Here is a 20,810-nt window from a genome sequence, read left to right on the forward strand (position 1 = left end):
AAAGTAATCTAAGAATTAATCATACACATTAATTTCACCAGGCTTTATTTTATTCTTAAATATATGCTTTTAATTATGTGGTCTTCATGATCCTCTCTAGTCCTAAAATATTCTTGCCTAATTTATAAATCATATATCCTAAAAAATATTCTGGAAAGACTATTCACCATGGAAAATTGTGTGTTCTATAAAACCAGAATCATTTTCTACTTTAATAAAACATATTTCTTTTTTTCTTTATTTTCATAGGGTATCAAACTCTAGTTGCAATGTTAAATTTTCTTTCATATTTTCCATATGTTAGAACTTCAAGTTATAAGGCAGAAAACAAGTGTATAGAAATAACTATTTATTTAATACATAGTATATAAAGACTACCATTTTCATATTGAATAGAAATGAAATGGTTTTGCAATAAATACTATAAATAAATATTCTAGTCACTAAAGGACATTTAATTTTATTGAAGGATTATGAAAATTAAATATTAGCTTTAGAGTGGTTACTGAGATTTTATTTATGCCTGTAATGGTGAAATAATATGACTATACAAAAATTATATATAATAAAATTGATATTCAGTCATATTTTTCACCATATTTTCCCTCTACTCATATTTATAATATTTAGATGATATATATGTATATATAATAAGAAAATAAATAATATCTAGGCTATACTCCCAAATAAAATTTATATTTACACATAATTTACTGGGGGGTAAAGTATTTATTTAAAAGCTTATTATTCAAGGTAGTGGGAAGCAGATGCATAGCACAGGGAGATCAGCTCCGTGCTTTGTGACAACCTAGAGGGGTAGGATAGGGAGGGTGGGAGGCAGATGCAAGAGGGAGGGGATATGGGGATATACGTATACATATAGCTGATTCACTGTGTTATACAGAAGAAACTAACACAACATTGTAAAGCAACTATACTCCAATAAAGATGTTTTAAAAATTAAAGAAATAAAATAAAATCAATATCATCAGGGTAATGTTATATTAAAACAATGTGCAAATACATTTTTTCTAGTTATGAAACTTGAGGATAAAAATAAAGGGTCTTTTTTATTTTTTTTTAAGCATATTATTTCAGAAGAATATAGTTTTGAAAATTTCTATGGGGAAATTTTTAAAGAATTTATTAATGATTATTTTCTTTTTGAATTAAAAATGAATTGACCAAATGTGTTATTGCAACATATAAAGAACCAGTTGTTATGATACTAAAAATTGAAAAATATGTGTATATATGTACATATATTATTTTGACATAACAAAAACTCATTTTAAATAATCCTGTGTAATATGTAAAGAAATAAAATTGATAGGCTAAAAAACAATTATCGAATTTCTTAAATAGTAAATGAAATCCAGTTAAATTTAAAATGTTTAAACCTTATTAAAACTGATATTTCTGCATATCTATAGTATCATGTCAATTTCATTCATAGCAAAAATTCTTGATATTCTATAAAGTACCAAATATGTTCTGAATTTATAAGAATGTTTTCATATAGATTGCTTATTTGTATCTTAGTTACAATCTGAAGGTTATTCACTAGTAAAATAATATATTTTTACTCAGAAAACTTCCTGTCCATTCTGAGTAATGTATATGCACCTATATATTCTATGTGTCTTTTTGTTTTATGTATACTATATATTCTCTCTGTGTCTTTAGTAAACACATTTTTTTACAAAGTTCATTAACAATTTTTGGTTTGCACTTTGCAATTACCCTGTCAAACAAATTTCAAGTTGTTATTTTTCCTTACCATTTAATGTTCATTTCTCTAAGAAGGATAAACAGTATTCTGGAGATATCTGTTCATTTTAAGGAGTTCCTGAGAAAGTGGCTAAAATATAGTTTTAAAAATTAGTAATAGTGCAAAAAAAAAAGTTTTTTGTGAAATACTGCAGTATCTTCACAGAGGGCCAATTCAAGCAAATCCTAAATTTCACTTGAATGTGAAAAGCTTTTTCTAAGTCCATCAACTTAAGTGTTGAATAAAGTAATGATGACCCAAAATTCAACTATGATCAGTTGAAATTCAGAGGTAAATTTCTGTTTCAAACATCATTTACCTTGTGTACTTAACATTTTAAGATTAATTTCCTCTAATTAGAAGGAAACGTTAATGAAGAGAATTTCAGAATTTCAGATGATGGAATACTTATTTCTTCCATCTGCACAATTAATTGTGATTTATAAAAGTGAATACATTATTGTAATGATAGCTTGTCCTTTTTAAGAGGTAAAACTGGCTAAAAAGTAGTAGTTATTACGAATAAACTTCTTGATGAAGCTACAGAGTCATCAATTTAGTAATCAGAAAGTCCTATATGCTAATTATCATCTTTTCCTCTCTGTGCTCTGAGTACAGCTAAAGTACTGAAAGAGTCGATCAAGCATAGTCTTGTGGCTAATAGAGCAACGCTGTCTGAATCATTTAATGGTTAATTATATTATTTTCTGCTGTATTTGACTAAAATTGCTCCAGAAAGGTCAGTTCTCAAAGATTTATGCAAAATCAACATTTTAACAAGTGAAAGTCCAGTGTCATTTAAAAAAATAAAAAATAAATTTAAAACTTTGTGAGAAAGCTTTTAATAACAACCCACTTCCCACATGTAGGTATTTTCAGGAGAACATAATCTTAGTCTTGAAAGTTTGTAAATTCAGAAAAAAATATGCATATGTCAATTAGAAGATTGTCATTTAATGTATGCTGGTTTGGGAAAAAAAACATGCAGCTTTTCCATAATAATCTACTTGTGAAACACTTCATATCAGATCAAGGAGCTTCTGTTTTCATGTGACTTTGCATTCACAGCTTTATTTTTGACTTCAACAAAAGTAACTTAACACTTCCTTATATGCAATATGGTGTGCTACATGTTGAAACACAAACTGCAATACACCAGATCATTGTTTTCAAGGACCTGATAGATTGTTGGAACCACCAGCCCATAAGCACAAGATTATGTGCCTTTATAAAGCGGAAGCTGAGCATATAGCAAATCCTAACAGAGGAGTTGTTAATCATGAAAATTATTATTATTTTTTAAATTAGATGGCCCTTGAAAAGACTGATGGACCGGTATTTGTTACTCTAGAGATAGCATGTGGATTTTAGGCATCCCTGTCAGGGGACACAACATATAATAGTGCTTCGTGATTAAGTAACAGTGAGATAAAGCAATGAACATTGTTAAAACAAATCATCCCCTTTTAAAGATATAATTCAAATATCAAATGCAATGATCAAAATTAAAATGAAATATGACATGTTCAAGCAAATAAAGACACAGACCTACTTGAGAATGGACTTGAGGATATGGGGAGGGGGAAGGGTAAGCTGTGAAAAAGCGAGAGAGGCATGGACATATATACACTACCAAACGTAAGGTAGATAGCTAGTGGGAAGCAGCTGCATAGCACAGGGAGATCAGATCGATGCCTTGTGACTGCCTGGAGGGGTGGGATAGGGAGGGTGGGAGGGAGGGAGACGCAAGAGGGAAGGGATATGGGAACAGATGTATATGTATAACTGACTCACTTTGCTATAAAGCAGAAACGAACAAACCATTGTGAAGCAATTATACTCCAATAAAGTTGTAAAACAAAAACAAAAACAAAAACAACTTTTTCAAATATTTCCTAACATCTTCCAGAAAAGGACAGTGCTATGAACAATTTAAAATTTTTAGTAACAGAATCATTTAGGGTTCTTTTGTTATTTAAAGTATAACATAAATGGAAATTAATATCATGTTCAGTGCCCAAATCTTAGAACTTTCTTGTTAGTAAACTATATACATAGAAAAAATAAGAAAAAAATTCTGAATGGTATATCACACACTTGGTTATAGGAGGGAGTGGAATATAGTAAAAGAAATGTATGCATCATCATGCTTTTGATATATAATGCAATATTAAATATAATATAATAATGTTAATAAGAAGTGCCTGGAGTACTATTATGTGGCATCCTTTCATGCATTTTTTTTCATTTTGTCCTCCAAAATAGCCATAAGAAGATTTTTAGTGTAGCAAAAAATTAAATAATGTATGCAATATTCTATACATGTTTAGAGAAAGGAAATAAATTTGACTTGCATGATCATGAAAATGTCTTTGATGTAGACTTTGAAGGATTGTTGGGGTTTTCATAAGCCAGTGAAGAATCAGAGGCAGAGGGGAATTTCAGTTGGCAAGTTTGATATGAACAAAATTAGAAAGTCAAAAAGTACTGTGATGGCTTGAGGTGTTTGGATAAAACTCATATCCTCATGAATTTTCCTATTTAGATGAAGAAACATTTTTCCTTTATACACTTTTCTAACATTAGAAAGAGGTAATTTCAGTAGATTAGGATCAAATAACAATAATATACTTAGAGATTCCAAAAAAAAAAAAAGGTATCTAACATAGATTTTTGATGGACCTATTATATTTTTGGATGGAAGCTTTAAAAACATAACTAACTACAGGGCTTAGATAGGATATATATTTTTTTCTTATAATATTTTGAAGTAAACATTTCCCTCTTTTGTCCATGTAAATCAATTTTATATCCCTGGCCTCCTATGATAAACTCTTTTACTATATATTTCTTCTCTTTTTGCATTTACTCATACTTTTAATTGATAGTCTCATCAATTTGGAAACCAGAAATTTAATAATATGGGGAGGGAAAATTCAAAAGTATATTTTGAGATAAAAATTTGGATGAACTCACATAATTTCACTATTATTATTATATACAAATATAAAACTTTGGAAAAAGCTATATTGCTGAAATTTTTCAAGGTTGTCAAAGCAGTAGTGCCTAAAGAGCTAAACAAAACAAGCTGGCTATTTTGTACTTATTTTACATTTTGAATATATTAATTATGTTTTTTCCTTAAACAAATATGTAGCAAACAAATGAACACTTTTTCCTTATAATTCTATTTTACTTTTCAGGTGACACAAAAATCTACTATTCATGACGTGAAACAAAAATTTCACAAAGCATGTAAGTTTTATACACAATTTTGAATTTATATTACAGTCTTTTTTTTCTCAAATTGGTTAAGATTTACCTGTAAGGATAAGTTCAATATTATGATGGAAAGTGTGTGGAAATCATATTTTTACATGGAACTCAGAAATAATACTATGCTAAACACTTCTTCATTGTGAACATTTTCATATCTAACTTTCTAATTCACATTTTAATCTTCAACACTCTTTCAGTTTTTTATTGCACTTTTTTCATACTAAAAAGAAACTTCCTATATGTGAAAGGCATTAATCAATACAAGATATTTCTTTACACTTAAGCAAATATAGAGCAAAATTTTTACTTCAGTATTTATACTGGTCAAATATCTTCCACATAGGAATTCTATAAAAAATGCATTTAAATTGTTATTTAATTTTATTAGTAGCTAAATTTAAGAGATCTCCTATTACTATTTATTGGGAAATAACTATATGAGATTTCTTTAATTTTTATTTCTACAACTTTTCAATTAGTTTAGCTATAATTGTTAACATAGTGCTAATGTCTATAATTATTAGGTAACAATTTTTAAGAAACAATTTTTAGAGCAGTTTTAGATTCACAGAAAAATTATGCAGAAAACACAGAGTTCCCATATACACCTGCCCCACAGTGGTACAGCATTCTACACCACAAACATACAGAGTCGTACATTTTTACACCCCCCAAACCTACACTGAAACATCATTATTACCCAAAGTCCACAGTTTACATTAGGATTCACTTTTGGTGTTGTACATACTGTGGATTTTGCTAAGGAGCATTTTCAATACTTTTGGATTTAGTTGAACAACATTTCTTTTCTGAAAATAGTCAAAGCTCACAATTTAATACATCAAATTGTTTAACAATATTTGAGAGTAAAATTGGTAGAACTGTTTTATTATTTTCATTATTTTCTTTCAGGAAAAATGTAGACTATTTGCTGAATACTTTTGTGTATATGACATTATGCTAGGCATAATGAATAATCAAATGAAGATAGAAGACATCTTATTAGCCTTCAAAAAATTGCTCATGAAGAAGATTATATATATATATATATAGAATATAAAAATAAAACCCAAGTAGTCAATGTATATAAAATTTATAAATATTTGGGGAAAGTTCTCTTTAGAATTTTTAATAAGAATATAAAGCAGATACAGGATGAAATAGAAGTATTTGAAATATGCTTAGCCAGTTTAAAATTCTTGAGGCAGGTGAGTTCTGATATTTTGCCATAAAAACATGTAGGATTTGGATATGGAGAAGAGAACCAGAAATGCATTATAGTAGAGAAAAAAGAATAAAACAAGTGAAGTGCAGACATCTGTTGTGGATTAATTCTCTAACTTTTAGCTTGGTAATTAAATTCTCTGTATACTTATGCCAATATTTTCTAAATTATTGAAAACTCAAAATTTGTATCTTAGTACATAATATATGTGAAAGATGTTACCCTGGTTATTTCAAGTATTTCCAGTTTATTTACATTCTAAATGCATTTGTTTTGTTAAGCTAGCAATTGAATTTCCATCCTTTGAAAGACTTAGTAATTTTATATAGTAAAGTTTCAGAAAGTTTAGATTGTAGTAATAAGTGCAAAGACATTTAAAAAAGACTTTTTTGCTATAAAGCAGAAAGATACAACAAAATTATTTCATTTAAGTTAATAATGACAATGTAAGAATATATTATTTCTATCACTGTGTGGAAACAAGGAAGTTAATCAAAAGCTAATGTATGTTTAGAAAGAATGTGCAGTCACCTTTATGTGTGATATTATGACTATTTTTATGTTAGTTTGTATCTACATATAGACATAATTATACAGTGACTTAAAATTTTAGAGCCAGTTCTACATTTATGTGGTCTAGAGCCTTTTCTAGTATTTAGAAAAGTGAGGTGTAGTAGCTTGTGAAAAATCCTAGTAACATCCAGTTTCAGAACTGGACAGTTGAAAATATGACGATAATATGGTTAGTTTTAATACCTGTATCAAGACATAAGGATTTCTTGACCCCTATTATTTTATTCACTTTTTGAAGCACAGTTCTAAACTTTACCAGCTTTAAATAAATTGTAACTTTTTCTACTTTTTCAAAATTATCTTTACTTTAAAAGTATACCCATCACTTAAAGAAAAATAATATTCAGAAGATCTTGTATTTATTATAGTGTATTTCAAAAACATATTGGTCTTCAGGTTTTACAAAGTATAGAAACACAAAAACATTTTTTTCTGTATCACATTACAGAGAAATATCTAGAAGTGAATTAAATTGGACATTATGCTTAATACATTTGCCAAATGGTGAAAGGAAATAAAAATATATTGCTAAATCTAACAATATGTGACTGTTATATAATGGTAAAAAAAATTATGTGTTGATTTCCTTAATGTTTCATGTTTTTAGTTTTTAGATTGACCAATATTGAATACTTTATTCAAATTCATAAATTATTTTAACAATAAAAATATATATGTAGTTTTATATCTACAGTTGTTTTATAACTACAGTTCTGTAACAGTGAGGTTTTTACAGTTACTTCTTTACTTTTTGACACCAAATCATTTTTTATTAAGATGTTTTGGATGATGTTTATTTTTAGGCCCTGGAGTTATAATAGGAATTGTTAATCTTGTAAAGAAAAAAAAATTATATGTATATATATATATATATATATATATATATAACTCTTACCAGAAGACTAGGTTTCCTGAGAGGAAAATTCTCTCTACATGTCGTTTATCTCTATCCTTTCTTCTCTTAGGTGTTCTGACTGAACTTGATTTCTTGTCTTCCTCCTATTTCTCTGGCTTGTGTCAGTGTAACATTTTTCTTAGCTCTATTTTAGAACTTTCTTTAGGGTGACTTTTCTTGTCCTATAAAATGACTATCTTATGCTCTTCTAAGGCTCATAATTTTTCAGTTCTGCTTTGTTATGAGTCATATTTTAGATTACCTTGGTGACACCATAGCAATCAGACTGGTGAAGAGGTAGAAAGGGGAGGAAACTACAGTCATAATATTAGCTGTTAAGGCAAAAGGGAAAGAGCAATGGTTTTCATGAAAAAGAGATAAAATTATGAATTATATATATGCATACACACACAAATATATACTTTTGCCTATTTCTCCTCTTCTTATTTCATGTACCAAAATGGTAAAAAGCCCTCAGCTGCAAATCCTCCACTAGTCTTTCTTTATCTCCACCTATTTATTCATTAACACTTGTAATTATCATTCTTGTTTGTATCTTGAAGTCTCTCCTGGAGAGCTTCACTGATTTTCATACTCATGTCTCTATACACCACACTCTAGTCATTCTCATCTTCTCACAAAGGTCTCACAGAAGAATTAAACCTTGCTTTGAAAACTGAGATGAAGAATAAAGAATTATACAAGTCCAGGTGACACTCTGCCTAAAACTATGTGAATCTTTTTTAAGATTTCAAGAGACTTAAAAAAAAAAAACTTCCCGTGGGCTTCCCTGGTAGCGCAGTGGTTGAGAGTCCGCCTGCTGATGCAGGGGACATGCATTCATGCCCCGGTCCAGGAAGATCCCACATGCCTCGGAGCGGCTAGGCCTGTGAGCCATGGCCGCTGAGCCTGCGCATCCGGAGCCTGTGCTCTGCAATGTGAGAGGCCACAACAATGAGAGGCCATCGTACCTCAAAAAAAAAAAACACAAAAAACAAAAAACAAAAAAAAACTTCCTGTATGTATACTATTACATATGCTAGTTGAGTAGGATTATCCTATTTCATGTTACTCAATTCAACACCTACTCCATATATTATTTATTCCAAAAGTAATTTACTCCTCCCTTGGGATATAATATAACTTTAATAGAATCATAATTGTTATTATTTTTGGAAAATAATAGAACTCACAAAGAGCCACAACCGTGTATTTATTTATTTATTTATTTCAAATTCACTATATGTTTATTATGAAAGTAACTACAAAGATTACTTTTATTTTAAAGTTGTAACATATTTTAGCTTTGTTTCTTTTTTTGGAATTTTATTTTATTTATTTTTTTATACAGTAAGTTCTTATTAATTATCCATTTTATACATATTAGTGTATATATGTCAATCCCAATCTCTCAATTCATCATACCACCACCACCACCACCACCACCACTTTACCCCCTTGGTGTCCATACGTTTGTTCTCTACATATGTGTCTCAATTTCTGCCCTGCAAACCGGTTCATCTGTACCATTTTTCTAGGTTCCACATATATGCATTAATATACAATATCTGTTTTTCTCTTTCTGACTTACTTCACTTTGTATGGCAATCTCTAGATCCATCCACGTCTCTACAAATGATCCAATTATGTTCCTCTTTATGGCTGAGTAATAGTCCATTGTATATATGTACCACATCTTCTTTATCCATTTGTCTGTTGATGGGCATTTAGGTTGCTTCCATGACCTGGCTATTGTAAATAGTGTTGCAAGGAACATTGGGGTGCACATGTCTTTTTGAAATACGGTATTTATTAATTTAAATCTGTAATGATGTATTCTATTTTGTGGATTAATTAACAATCAAAATGTTTGCCAGAATAACAAATAAATTCCAGTAAACAAATTCTGCCTGAATGTTACAAGTTATTTTGTTATGCTTTATCATACTCAAAATTATTTAAATTCCTACAGTCTATATCTCCATAGAAGAGGGATGAATGTGCTAGTTGGCATTGATAAAATTATTTTATTTTAATAATACTAATTTAAAGAATTCTCAAAGCAAAGGCCTAGTGAATATATGCTTTTGGAACAGTATCCTTGTTGAAAACCAAAGAATCTCTGACAGAAATCGGAAAAATACCATTGCTGTACAAAACTATATTTATAGAGATAGTTTTCATATAAATTTTTTTAAAACAATTTTCTTCTAATTTTTGTAAACTGCTATAGGTTTTGTAGTTCAAATGGTTTGCAATCACAAGATAAGTTGCCCCAAAAAGCATTCCAATATCATGCAGAATATCTAAAAAGAAAGTAGACACCAAGCAGTTATTATGAATGTCCACTTTTATGATTGTTTAGTGGAGGTAAATACCTTCATTATATAACTAAAACCATAGTTTTAAAGGTGGTTGAGATATAAATTCCAATGAATATTTCAAGAATATTGAATGAGATTCAATCTTTTTGTGGTAACAGATCATATAACATTTACTAAATAACTTCAAAACCTATTTTCAAAGTTTATATCAAAGCTTATACATAATTGACAAAACTAATTATGAGATTCTGACTCATGTAAGCATATGTACCAAACACCTGATGAATTGTTTCTAGATAATTCACCATAAATATTTTGGATCCTTATTTGAAACAAAGTTTTATTACTTTTTTATTTAGACATTTTTAAGTAGTAAATGCTTTTTAGTGTTTCTAGCTCATATTTCTTATCAAAATATATTAGGATGCTGTGATATTGTGATTTATAATAAATAAATAAATATATATATATATATATATATATATATATATATATATATATATATATATATATATATATATTTGTTCTTTATCCCCTTTTTCTGGCACAGAGCTCCAAAAATCCTTGGAATTTCCTACGTGATAACAGCAGTAAAGGTGTTTTTTGTCATGTTAATTAGGTGAATTTCGGACCACACCAAAAAATGGGGGCTGACTGTCAAGCTATAATTAGAGAGTTGGAACTTTCAGAGGGGTTGGAAATTGAATCAATTGTCAATGGACTGTGATTTACTCAATCATGCCCATGTAATGAAGCTTCCATAAAACCCCCAAAGGAGGGGTTCAGAGAGGTTGGTGAACAGGTGGAGGTTTAGAGAGGGGGCCTGGACACTCTGTGATTTTTTCCCCACTCCTTGTCCTTTGCATCTCTTCCATCTGGCTGTTCCTGAGTTACATCCTTTTATAAGAAACCCATCATATAGTTAAGTACAATGTTTCTCTGAGTTCTGTGAGCTGCACTAGCAAATTAATTGAGCCCAAGGAGGGGGTCGTGAGAACCTCTGAAGCCTCTGAAGTTGGTCAGAAGCGCAGGTTATAACCTGGACTTGCAACTGGCATCTGAAGTGCGGGGGGAGGGGGAGGGAATTTTTGTAGGATTGAACATTTAGCCTGTGGAACCTGATGCTATCTCCAGGTAGACAGCATTAAAATTGAATCAAATTGTAGGATACCAGGGTGGTGTCCTGAGCATTGTTTGTTGGTGTAGGGGGGAACTCTACCTTACTTACACACTTGTTGCAGTTGGGTGCAGAATCCAAAATAGATGTTTAAAAATTAAATAAAGAAAACCATCAGAAATAATACCAGAATGAAATTAGAATAGCAATCTATGGAATTTTTCCATTCACAGAGTTTATATGGACTAGCAACATATTTGTCAAAATTGATAAACACTTGTATAAGCAAATTGGAGGAAACCATGAAGAAGGAAAAGGAAAGCTCTTTTCTTGTGATATTTGTCTTGTGGTTTATAATTCTAGCCAACATCAAAGTTCAGCACTTGCTATGAAACACTATGCCTTATAGTATCTTTGCATGTCAAGCTCTAGATACCTTGCATTAACATTTATAATAATAAAAATAAATATAGTTAGCTTTTATCAAATACTCACTTTGTGACATGAATCCCTTAAGATATTCCCATGTAGCAAATTTTTAAAAATATTCACAATGCCTCTATGATCATCTAGTAGTATTATAATTTTCATTTTACAGATAAAAGTCTTTAAAAAATTATTAGGTAACCTACCCAAGGTCATATAGCTAAGTGGCTGAGCTGGAATTTAAACTCAGGGACGATGACTCTATACCCTGTAGTCTAACCACTAACCTCCATTGTCTCTGTTTTACTGAGACATATATTTGTTAATTACTTCAGGCAGAAATCCAAACAATACCTATTTATTTTACATGGGAAAGGCTATTGTTAATCCCCATTGGCAAGTAGGGAACTAGGTAGAAAGTTAGTTTTAGAAATTATGTAATAAATAATAGTGCTATCAGTCTAAGCATAGTTCTCAATTTGTTACAATAACTGAAATCCCTGTCTAATGTCATATGGCACCATAAGACCAACTATTAAATTAAAAACATCTATTAATATGAATAAAAGGAAAGCATGCAAATATGGCTTAAAATTGGTAATGGAATTTTCTACTGTGAAACTAATCTAAGAATTAGTAGTATATAAACTGAGGTGAAAAAAAAAAGAACTACAATCAGCTGAAGTGTAATTTGTACACTGACTGTAAGTCATAAAATTCATTTCTGAAAGAAAAATAATTTTGCCCATGACTTGCATGGTATCTATTAGTTGACAACATCATAAGAAGTTTCAATGATATTTGTAATCTATTGGACCACTTGTCTCTGCAGCTGTCAAAAAGAGCTCTGGGAAAAAAAGCAAGAGAAGGAACAATGGAATTAGCAGTCCAGTTGTAGATTCAGCCACATGAAGGGATATATAATTGATTGTGATAGTATAAATGCATATACATCTCTGTCAAAAGGTCAGGAGGAAATAAACAATGCTAAATTTGAAAGGCTCAAGGAGAGTAACTCCAAAAAAAGATAACACAGTAGAAGGATTTATCACATATAGGATAAAATAATGAGCATTTTCCAGGCAATCTGAAAGGAGCCTCCAGGACAAGGCTGTAGAATTCCCTGATCTCTCAACAAAAGAAGCTAGAAAAATGATAAATGCCACCAAAGAAAGAAGTGCCAGAACGCTTTTCTTAAAAAAGCCCTATACTGCTAATTCAGGAAGCAGCTAATATTCTTTCTCTAGTAGTTTCCTCAGCGAAAGGAATTATGGGCCTTGTCAATAATCTAGATAGAGAAATGAAGTAATTTGGCAGCTTATTTATTTTTTGGTAAGAGTCAAGGTTACATTTTGTGAAAGCTATGGGAATTAAGTGGCTATCTGTCTTCTAGAAATTTAATCACTAATAGAACCCTTTTACAAGTGGGCAGCAATATCACCAGTTTTTTCATATTACATGTAGATTTCAAGACTGAGATAAGTTAATAATACCTGTCAATGCTGATATTCTGGTCTTTGAAGAAATGTTAACAAATGTGCCACTGGACAAAGAGAAACTGGGTTATATGGGCCCCCATAAACTGAAACTAACAAAAGATATCCATCAGTTAGCTGTATTCTTGATGACCTTCAGAAAAAAAAATATTTCAGGAAAAGAGAGTGAAATTTCATGAATCATATTTCACTCATTTTAAAATTTGACAGAATTTTCAAAATATCTCTTCTTCAGCATATTGTATGCTATTGTATTATTTACAATTTTATGTCACACACTTTTCTTTTTCTTCAGTTTTAGAGAATCATTATAATTTTGAAGCCAGTGTATATGGTAATTTACAAAATTTTATTTCACAGATGTTTTCTGTTTCCACATGATTACCTCACAACATAATAGCTTAAATTGTTTGTTTTAAATTTTATACTTAAAAAACACTTTTTTTTGCTACTTGAGTAACAAAAGATAATTATTTCATTCAATTTAATTCATCAGATACTTATTAAGCAAGTTAAAAAATCAGGAACTATGCTATACTACTAAAAAGGTGAATATTCATAGTCAAGCCATCAGGACTTCCTAGCATGCAGAAACATGCATGTGTGCATGCACACACACACAGACACACACAAATTGAATAACCCTCTAATATTGATTAATACTCAATGTATTAGTTAGAAATTTCAAAAATTTTACCTTACATTAATGTTAATCAATATTATTGTTTATCCACATATCCTCTCTTGATCCTCAAAAGTAGTTGACAGGCTATTTCCACCTTTCTTTTTCTTAAGCAAATTTCAAAATAGTTCAACAACTTACAAGTTAATAAAGAGAAATGTCAAATCTTTTTTAAAAAGTGATGCTAGATGAAGATAGCTTCTCTAATCTTGAAATTTCAGGAAAATCAAAATTTATTTGCTCTTAAGATTGACATATTGAGATAAAAATAAAACAAATAAATAATGTGTAATCCATCAACTTATTAAGATCTGCAAACATACTGAAACAATATCTTGAGAAGAAACTCTATTTCAGATCTAATTATGCTATGTGATATGTACTATAAATCACAAAGTATAAAAATATGTTGTTCAAAACATATTTTTATGATATGTTTTATGTTTTCTATTTTGAAAATCAACTAATGATGTAAAGAATAGTGCAATTTTGTTGTCTCTAAGTCTTCGTAACTGACTTACAGGCCCTTGCCATATGTACATCTCTTGAATTTCTTACTTTAGCCAGTGATTTCTTTGGGGTTTCAATCTAAACCACAGTATAAACCACTGGCATATATTAATATCCCAGGTATTGAAAATGGACCTCTTCTCACTGTGGCTACTTTAAAATACTATTCAAATTTACACTGCTGTAATCTTAATGTCATTGGATACTCACGTAAGTGTTGAGAATTCTGTTTATATATGTGACAGGATTGTTTGCAGAATCTTAGGAGATCAAACAGCTAAGGGATGGCCATTCTGCCAGTCAAGGTTCAAGTAATAAAACTGTCATAACTAATAACAATTCAAAAAGTGCATGAGGTGTGATCCTCTGTAAATTGTTCTGTCTTTCATTATGATGCAGCATTTAAGCCTGTGTATTGCTTGCAGTGTCAGGGTTATTTTGATTCATCTTTCATGACATGCTGATGTTTCCTGAGTATGATATTATGAAATATTTTATTTTATAATCCCCAAGCACCAAAATGGTTGGGTTAGCAATATTTGATCTTGAGCAAGTACCTATATTATAGATGCACCAACTATTAGAAGACTTAGTCTATCAACAGCAAATTATTGATTCCCAATTCATATTTGAATGTGAGACTGTGTGAGAACATTTAAATTTCAAAGAGATTATTTTTCTTTTCTTTCTTTTTCTAAACTTCGTTTTGTTTTGTTTTTGACAACTACTGTTTCTGATTAAACTGTATTCATTAGCAGCATTATGGAAATAATGTATGATAAGTAATGTAAAAAAGCAAGGGAGCCTATTAAGACATAGCTTGAAGCAGCATTATTCTTCTCTCTTCCCTGGGATTTTTTTTCCTTAAGGAAATATTCCAAAAGACTGGGAATGCATCACAGTGGAATTCTATGTAAACAATCTAAAAACAAGTACATGAGCTTTTAAAATGTGTTATTAATAATGTTTCATTATTGTAAGAAAATGTCATAAAGTGGTTTATTTATTCGTATACATTTTCTCATCTATCTAGTTGGTTAAAAACAATTTCGTTTTCCACATTCCACAAAACAGCTCATTTTCAAATAGTTACTCAGATCCTGTTATAAATCTCTTGAAAATATAAATAATCACAGTGTTAAATTTAGATGTGCTAAATTATAGGATAATATTCTCTATAATCTCAAAAGATAGTAGTGTGCCAATGTCTGATTTTCATGTATTAGTTTTTTGCTTAATTTGTATATCCTTTGTTGGCAAAACAACAGATTCAATGAATAAGATTATTTTTGGAAGATAATAATTGCTTCACTTTTTGCTATAATAAAATGATGAATATACAAGATAAATTTCAAAAATATGAAAATTTAAAAGAATAAAGCATTATCCACCTATTATTAACATTTTCACTAATATGATGCTGATATCTCTCTGTGTCTATATACATAATTTCACGTATTTTACACATTGTTCTCTAATAGCTTTCTCTGTCAGCATATTTTCTAGATAAATTTTTGTGTAAATAGTTTATGATCTACATGGTCAATATTACTGGAGATATACTTTTGCTTGGATGAGCAATACACATTCTCTGGATACATACCTAACTGTTTCCATAATAAAGCAATATTATGTTTGTTTATTCAGCAATATTTGTTGAATGTTGAAAAATATTTATTGAACATTTACCATGTACTATGCATTGATGTATTCATTATTGATGTAATACATTATTCATTATGTATTCATGTTTGTGAACTTTAGTCATACTTGTAAAAATAATAAGCTCATTTGAAATCCTAATTTTGTATTGCAAAATTTACCCTCCTAATTTGCAGACTGAAAACAATACTTCAGAATGTCTTTTTTCCCTTTTCTCAATAAACCTGGATATTCACAGATATCAATTTTTAGTAATTAAGGATTGGAAAAACAATTTCATTTAGATTCCATGTATTGGATCACTAGAGAAATTTTTCATACTCTTGTTTGTGATTTACATGTATTTTTTCAGGATATTGCCCATTCAAAGTCTTTACCCACATTTTTGTTTATTTAGATGTTTTTATTGCCTTAATAATATATGTCTTTATGAATTGGTGTACAGGCCACAGTCACTGTTTTTTATTTTCTTCTGGAAAAAAATAAATCTTATAAATCTAAATTTGTCAATTACATATTTCATATTGTCTGTTTTGTGTAGCTTAGAATTATTTTTTCATCCTCCAAACTTTAAAAATGTTATTGATGTTTTATTTTCACACTTGTAAGTTATGGTTTTGTTTTTTACATAAAATATTTTTGGTATCTGGAATATATCCTGGTATAAAGAATGGATATAGGATTCTCACCATTTCAATTGTGTTTATCATTTTTAAAAGTTTAGCTTCTACTCACATATTATTAATAAATTTATATAGCTATTTTCTCTCATATAGATATTTTATATATTTTCTTTCTTAAATGTCTAAATCTTAGATATTTAAATCTTAGAGAATTAATTCTACTTTAAAAATGTTCCCATGGTCATTTATTTTGTATCATGATTTCTCTGTTCTTTCATTCATAATTCTCAGAAGATAGCTTCTTGACATCCCTTTCATTTATTCTTAGGGTTCTATAAATTTGAATTCTAAACATTTTCAGGGGCATAATGTTTTACAAAATTATAATCCCAATATTTTTATAAATCAGTAATATTTAATTTTTAATAGTTACCAAATATCACCCTGAAGAGCACTCTTATCTTTTCACCATATAGTTTATTTTATTTTTTTAATAAATTTATTTATTTTTGGCTGCATTGGGTCTTCATTGCTGCACACAGGCTTTCTCTAGTTGTGGCAAGCAGGGGCCACTCTTTGCCACAGTGCAGGGGCCTCTCATTGCAGTGGCTTCTCCTGGTGCAGAGCACAGGCTCTAGGAGCACGGGCTTCAGTAGCCGCAGCAAGCAGGCTCATCAGTTGTAGCTTGGGGGCTCCAGAGCACTGGCTCAGCAGTTGTGGTGCACAGGCTCAGTTGCTCTGCAGCATGTGGGATCTTCCTGGACTAGGGCTCAAACCAATGTCCCCTGCATTGGCAGGCAGATTCCCAACCACTGTGCCACCAGGGAAGCCCTCACCATATATATTAATGAGTACTAGTTCTCTATTGAAATAAGTTAGAGTAAACTGTCAAATAAAGCCACATTGAAACAGCTTTTATTCAGAGTACCATCTAAATGATTATAGGGTAGCATTATGTGGTATTATATAAGTATTCTGTGCATTTTAATATACAGAACTTAAGGTGTGTGTGTGTGTGTATGATTAGATGTTAGGGCAAGATATATCATCAATTGAACATATTGTTAAAATATTTACCTTTTCCACCATAGAGCTGGGAAAGTATAGAGATGTTCTAAAGTCTTTTCAGAAAATTATCAAATGCATTTGTATGAATTAAGCAATCTTTCCTGGCTAACTTATTTAGTATAGACAAAAGATTTTCAGAAACCCTAAATAATGTATATATAATACAAATATATTATGATTAACACATTACTACTTGTTATATCTATATGTTCTTAACAAGAGAATATCTTAATTCCCTATTACAGTATCACTTGAGTCTGAAAGCCTATCTTGGTCATCTCTGAGCTGTACCTAAATAATGTAGGAGAGTCAAAAGTAAAATAATTTAATCTAAAAAGAATATTTTAGATAGACATATCTATAGTATAATTTGAGGTTGACTGTATGTTCAACAAGTAAAATTCCTATATTTTGTCATAATCCACAGTACATCATTCATCTAGTTAATTTTTAAAATTTAAGTCGTTAAATTTTCTTTCACATAAAACTTCACCTTCTGTAAGATTCATGTTATTCTAGTTTACTACCTTTCATTCCTCTTTGTTTTGTACTTACCTACATAACCTTTATCTATTTTCTTTGATGGCTCTAGAATCTGACTAAAATTTCACCTTCATTTGAAGTTCTGGCATTTCATTGAAAATTACATCTAAAATAATAACCATCCAGAATGCTAGTCCCAGAACTCCTTGATTTTCTGCTATTTTCACTTCCACTCTGCTTTAGCTACTTACCCCCTTATCAATACCATGAGATTTGTCATTAGTTAGAAGTTAATTTCAATATTTCAAACTCTGAACAAATCTCTTGACCATCTATTATTCTAAACATCTCGCTCTTCTGCTTCAGGACTTCCAGTTTCTGGAACTCAGGGAGATACATAGTCTCTAGAACACCACCTGTCTTTGGATTTATCATCTAGATTAACACTGATTGTTTTTTTTTTTTTGTACTTTATCTAAACTGCTCTCTTTCTGGTTGATCCATATCAAATTCTTAGCTCCACTGTGCAAAATCCTCTCTCCATATCCTTTAAATAAATGAGATTTATTCCTTTAATCTCATTCTCCCTATATCTTCAAATGCTTCCTCTTTATTCTTTTATCAAGAGTATCTGATGAAGCAACTGACAAAGGATTAATCTCCAAAATTTACAAGCAGCTCATGCAGCTCAATATCAAAAAAACAAACAACCCAATCCAAAAATGGGCAGAAGACCTAAATAGACATTTCTCCAAAGAAGATATACAGATTGCCAACAAACACATGAAAGAATGCTCAACATCACTAATCATTAGAGAAATGCAAATCAAAACTACAATGAGATATCATCTCACACCGGTCAGAATGGCCATCATCAAAAAATCTAGAAACAATGAATGCTGGATAGGATGTGGAGAAAAGGGAACACTCTTGCACTGTTGGTGGGAATGTAAATTGATACAGCCACTATGGAGAACAGTATGGAGGTTCCTTAAAAAACTAAAAATAGAACTACCATATGACCCAGCAATCCCACTACTGGGCATATACCCTGAGAAAACCATAATTCAAAAAGAGTCATGTACCAATATGTTCATTGCAGCTCTATTTACAATAGCCAGGACATGGAAGCAACCTAAGTGTCCACCAACAGATGAATGGATAAAGAAGATGTGGCACATATATACAATGGAATATTACTCAGCCATAAAAAGTAATGAAACTGAGTTATTTGTAGTGAGGTGGATGGACCTAGAGACTGTCATTCAGAGTGAAGTAAGTCAGAAAGAGAAAAACAAATACCGTATGCTAACACATATATATGGAATCTAAAAAAACAACAAAAAAAATGGTCATGAAGAACCTAGGGGCAATACGGGAATAAAGATGCCAACCTACTAGAGAATGGACTTGAGGATATGGGGAGGGGGAAGGGTAAGGTGTGACAAAGTGAGAGAGTGGCATGGACATATATACACTAGCAAATGTAAAATAGATAGCTAGTGGGAAGCAGCTGCATAGCACAGGAAGATCAGCTCGGTTCTTTGTCCCACCCTAGAGGGGTGGGTTAGGGAGGGTGGGAGGGAGGGAGATGCAAAAGGGAAGATATATGAGAACATATGTATATGTATAACTGATTCACTTTGTTATAAAGCAGAAACTAACACACCATTGTAAAGCAATTATACTCCAATAAAGATGTTAAAAAAAAGAATATCTGTATAAAATAGATAACTAATAAGAACTTGCTGTATAAAATAAATAAATAAATAAAATTTAAAAAATAAAAAAGAATATCTCAACTTACAAACCACTTCTAGCAATACCATCACTCCTTCTTCTGTCCATCACTTAGCACTCACTTCAAAATAGTTTTCTTTGTCAGCATGCCAAAGACCTGTTTAAAGTTACTGGCAGTTTCTGTTTTGCTGTGGCAGTGGATCATTTTTGGTCACGTATAACTTGAACTCTCAGTTGCATTTGACCTAATACACCATTCTTCTCTTTCACTGTCTTCTTTTGTTTGTTTGATTTTAACTCTCTGCCCATTTGATTTTAAGATATTATATTTGACTTTTGTCATCTCTAACTTCTTGTTCCCAGACTCCTTTGAGGACCGCTCTTCATTTTTTAGCCTCTTAAATATTCATTACTTCTCAGATTCTATCTTCAACAATTTCCCCTTTTAATTCTACATTTCTTTCTCTTATGTTATGTTCTCAATAATTCCCATGGCTTAGAAAATATCACTAATGAATAAATGAAATCAAAACTGTCTCCTTCTTAGAACTTTCAACTGTATATTAAACAGCCAATCTGGCATCTCAATATCTTGTACATATTGCAGACACCTAAGAGCAATTCATTAGAATTTTGACACACATACCTGGGGGAATAGACTCAATCTGGAAACATTCAAGGTTTTTTCCAAGTCCTAACAATTGGTGAAAACTGAAAAGAAGTAATCTTTGGGACAATATATAATAAAATGTACTTCATATTAAATCATCTTGTGATATAAAAATGTCATTTAAAAAGTCCTAGGGTTTATTGACATGGAAGATTTTCACCTTATGAACTGTTTATCTGCCTTAGCTGAAAACTGTGTTTGGATTTCTCAGTAATTGTAGTAGTTTGATAATGAGAAGTCATATATATCCTAAGCATTTTGTTTAT

General features: G+C 30.6%; 1 protein-coding gene across 1 annotated transcript in view; it reads left to right on the top strand.

The window, feature by feature from the left end:
• The window catches only part of TECRL (trans-2,3-enoyl-CoA reductase like), a gene marked incomplete at both ends in the record, with an annotated part of 97,505 nt that overhangs the window by 21,470 nt on the left and 55,225 nt on the right, over positions 1–20,810 (top strand). Inside the window, one exon of the mRNA XM_081231091.1 lies at positions 4,975–5,026. Within this exon, the coding sequence (XP_081087217.1) occupies positions 4,975–5,026 (52 nt within the window). The remainder of the gene's footprint in view (positions 1–4,974; positions 5,027–20,810) is intronic.

Source organism: Mesoplodon bidens, assembly GCF_964165515.1.
Source record: "Mesoplodon bidens genome assembly, chromosome: 1".
Taxonomy (NCBI): domain Eukaryota; kingdom Metazoa; phylum Chordata; class Mammalia; order Artiodactyla; family Ziphiidae; genus Mesoplodon; species Mesoplodon bidens.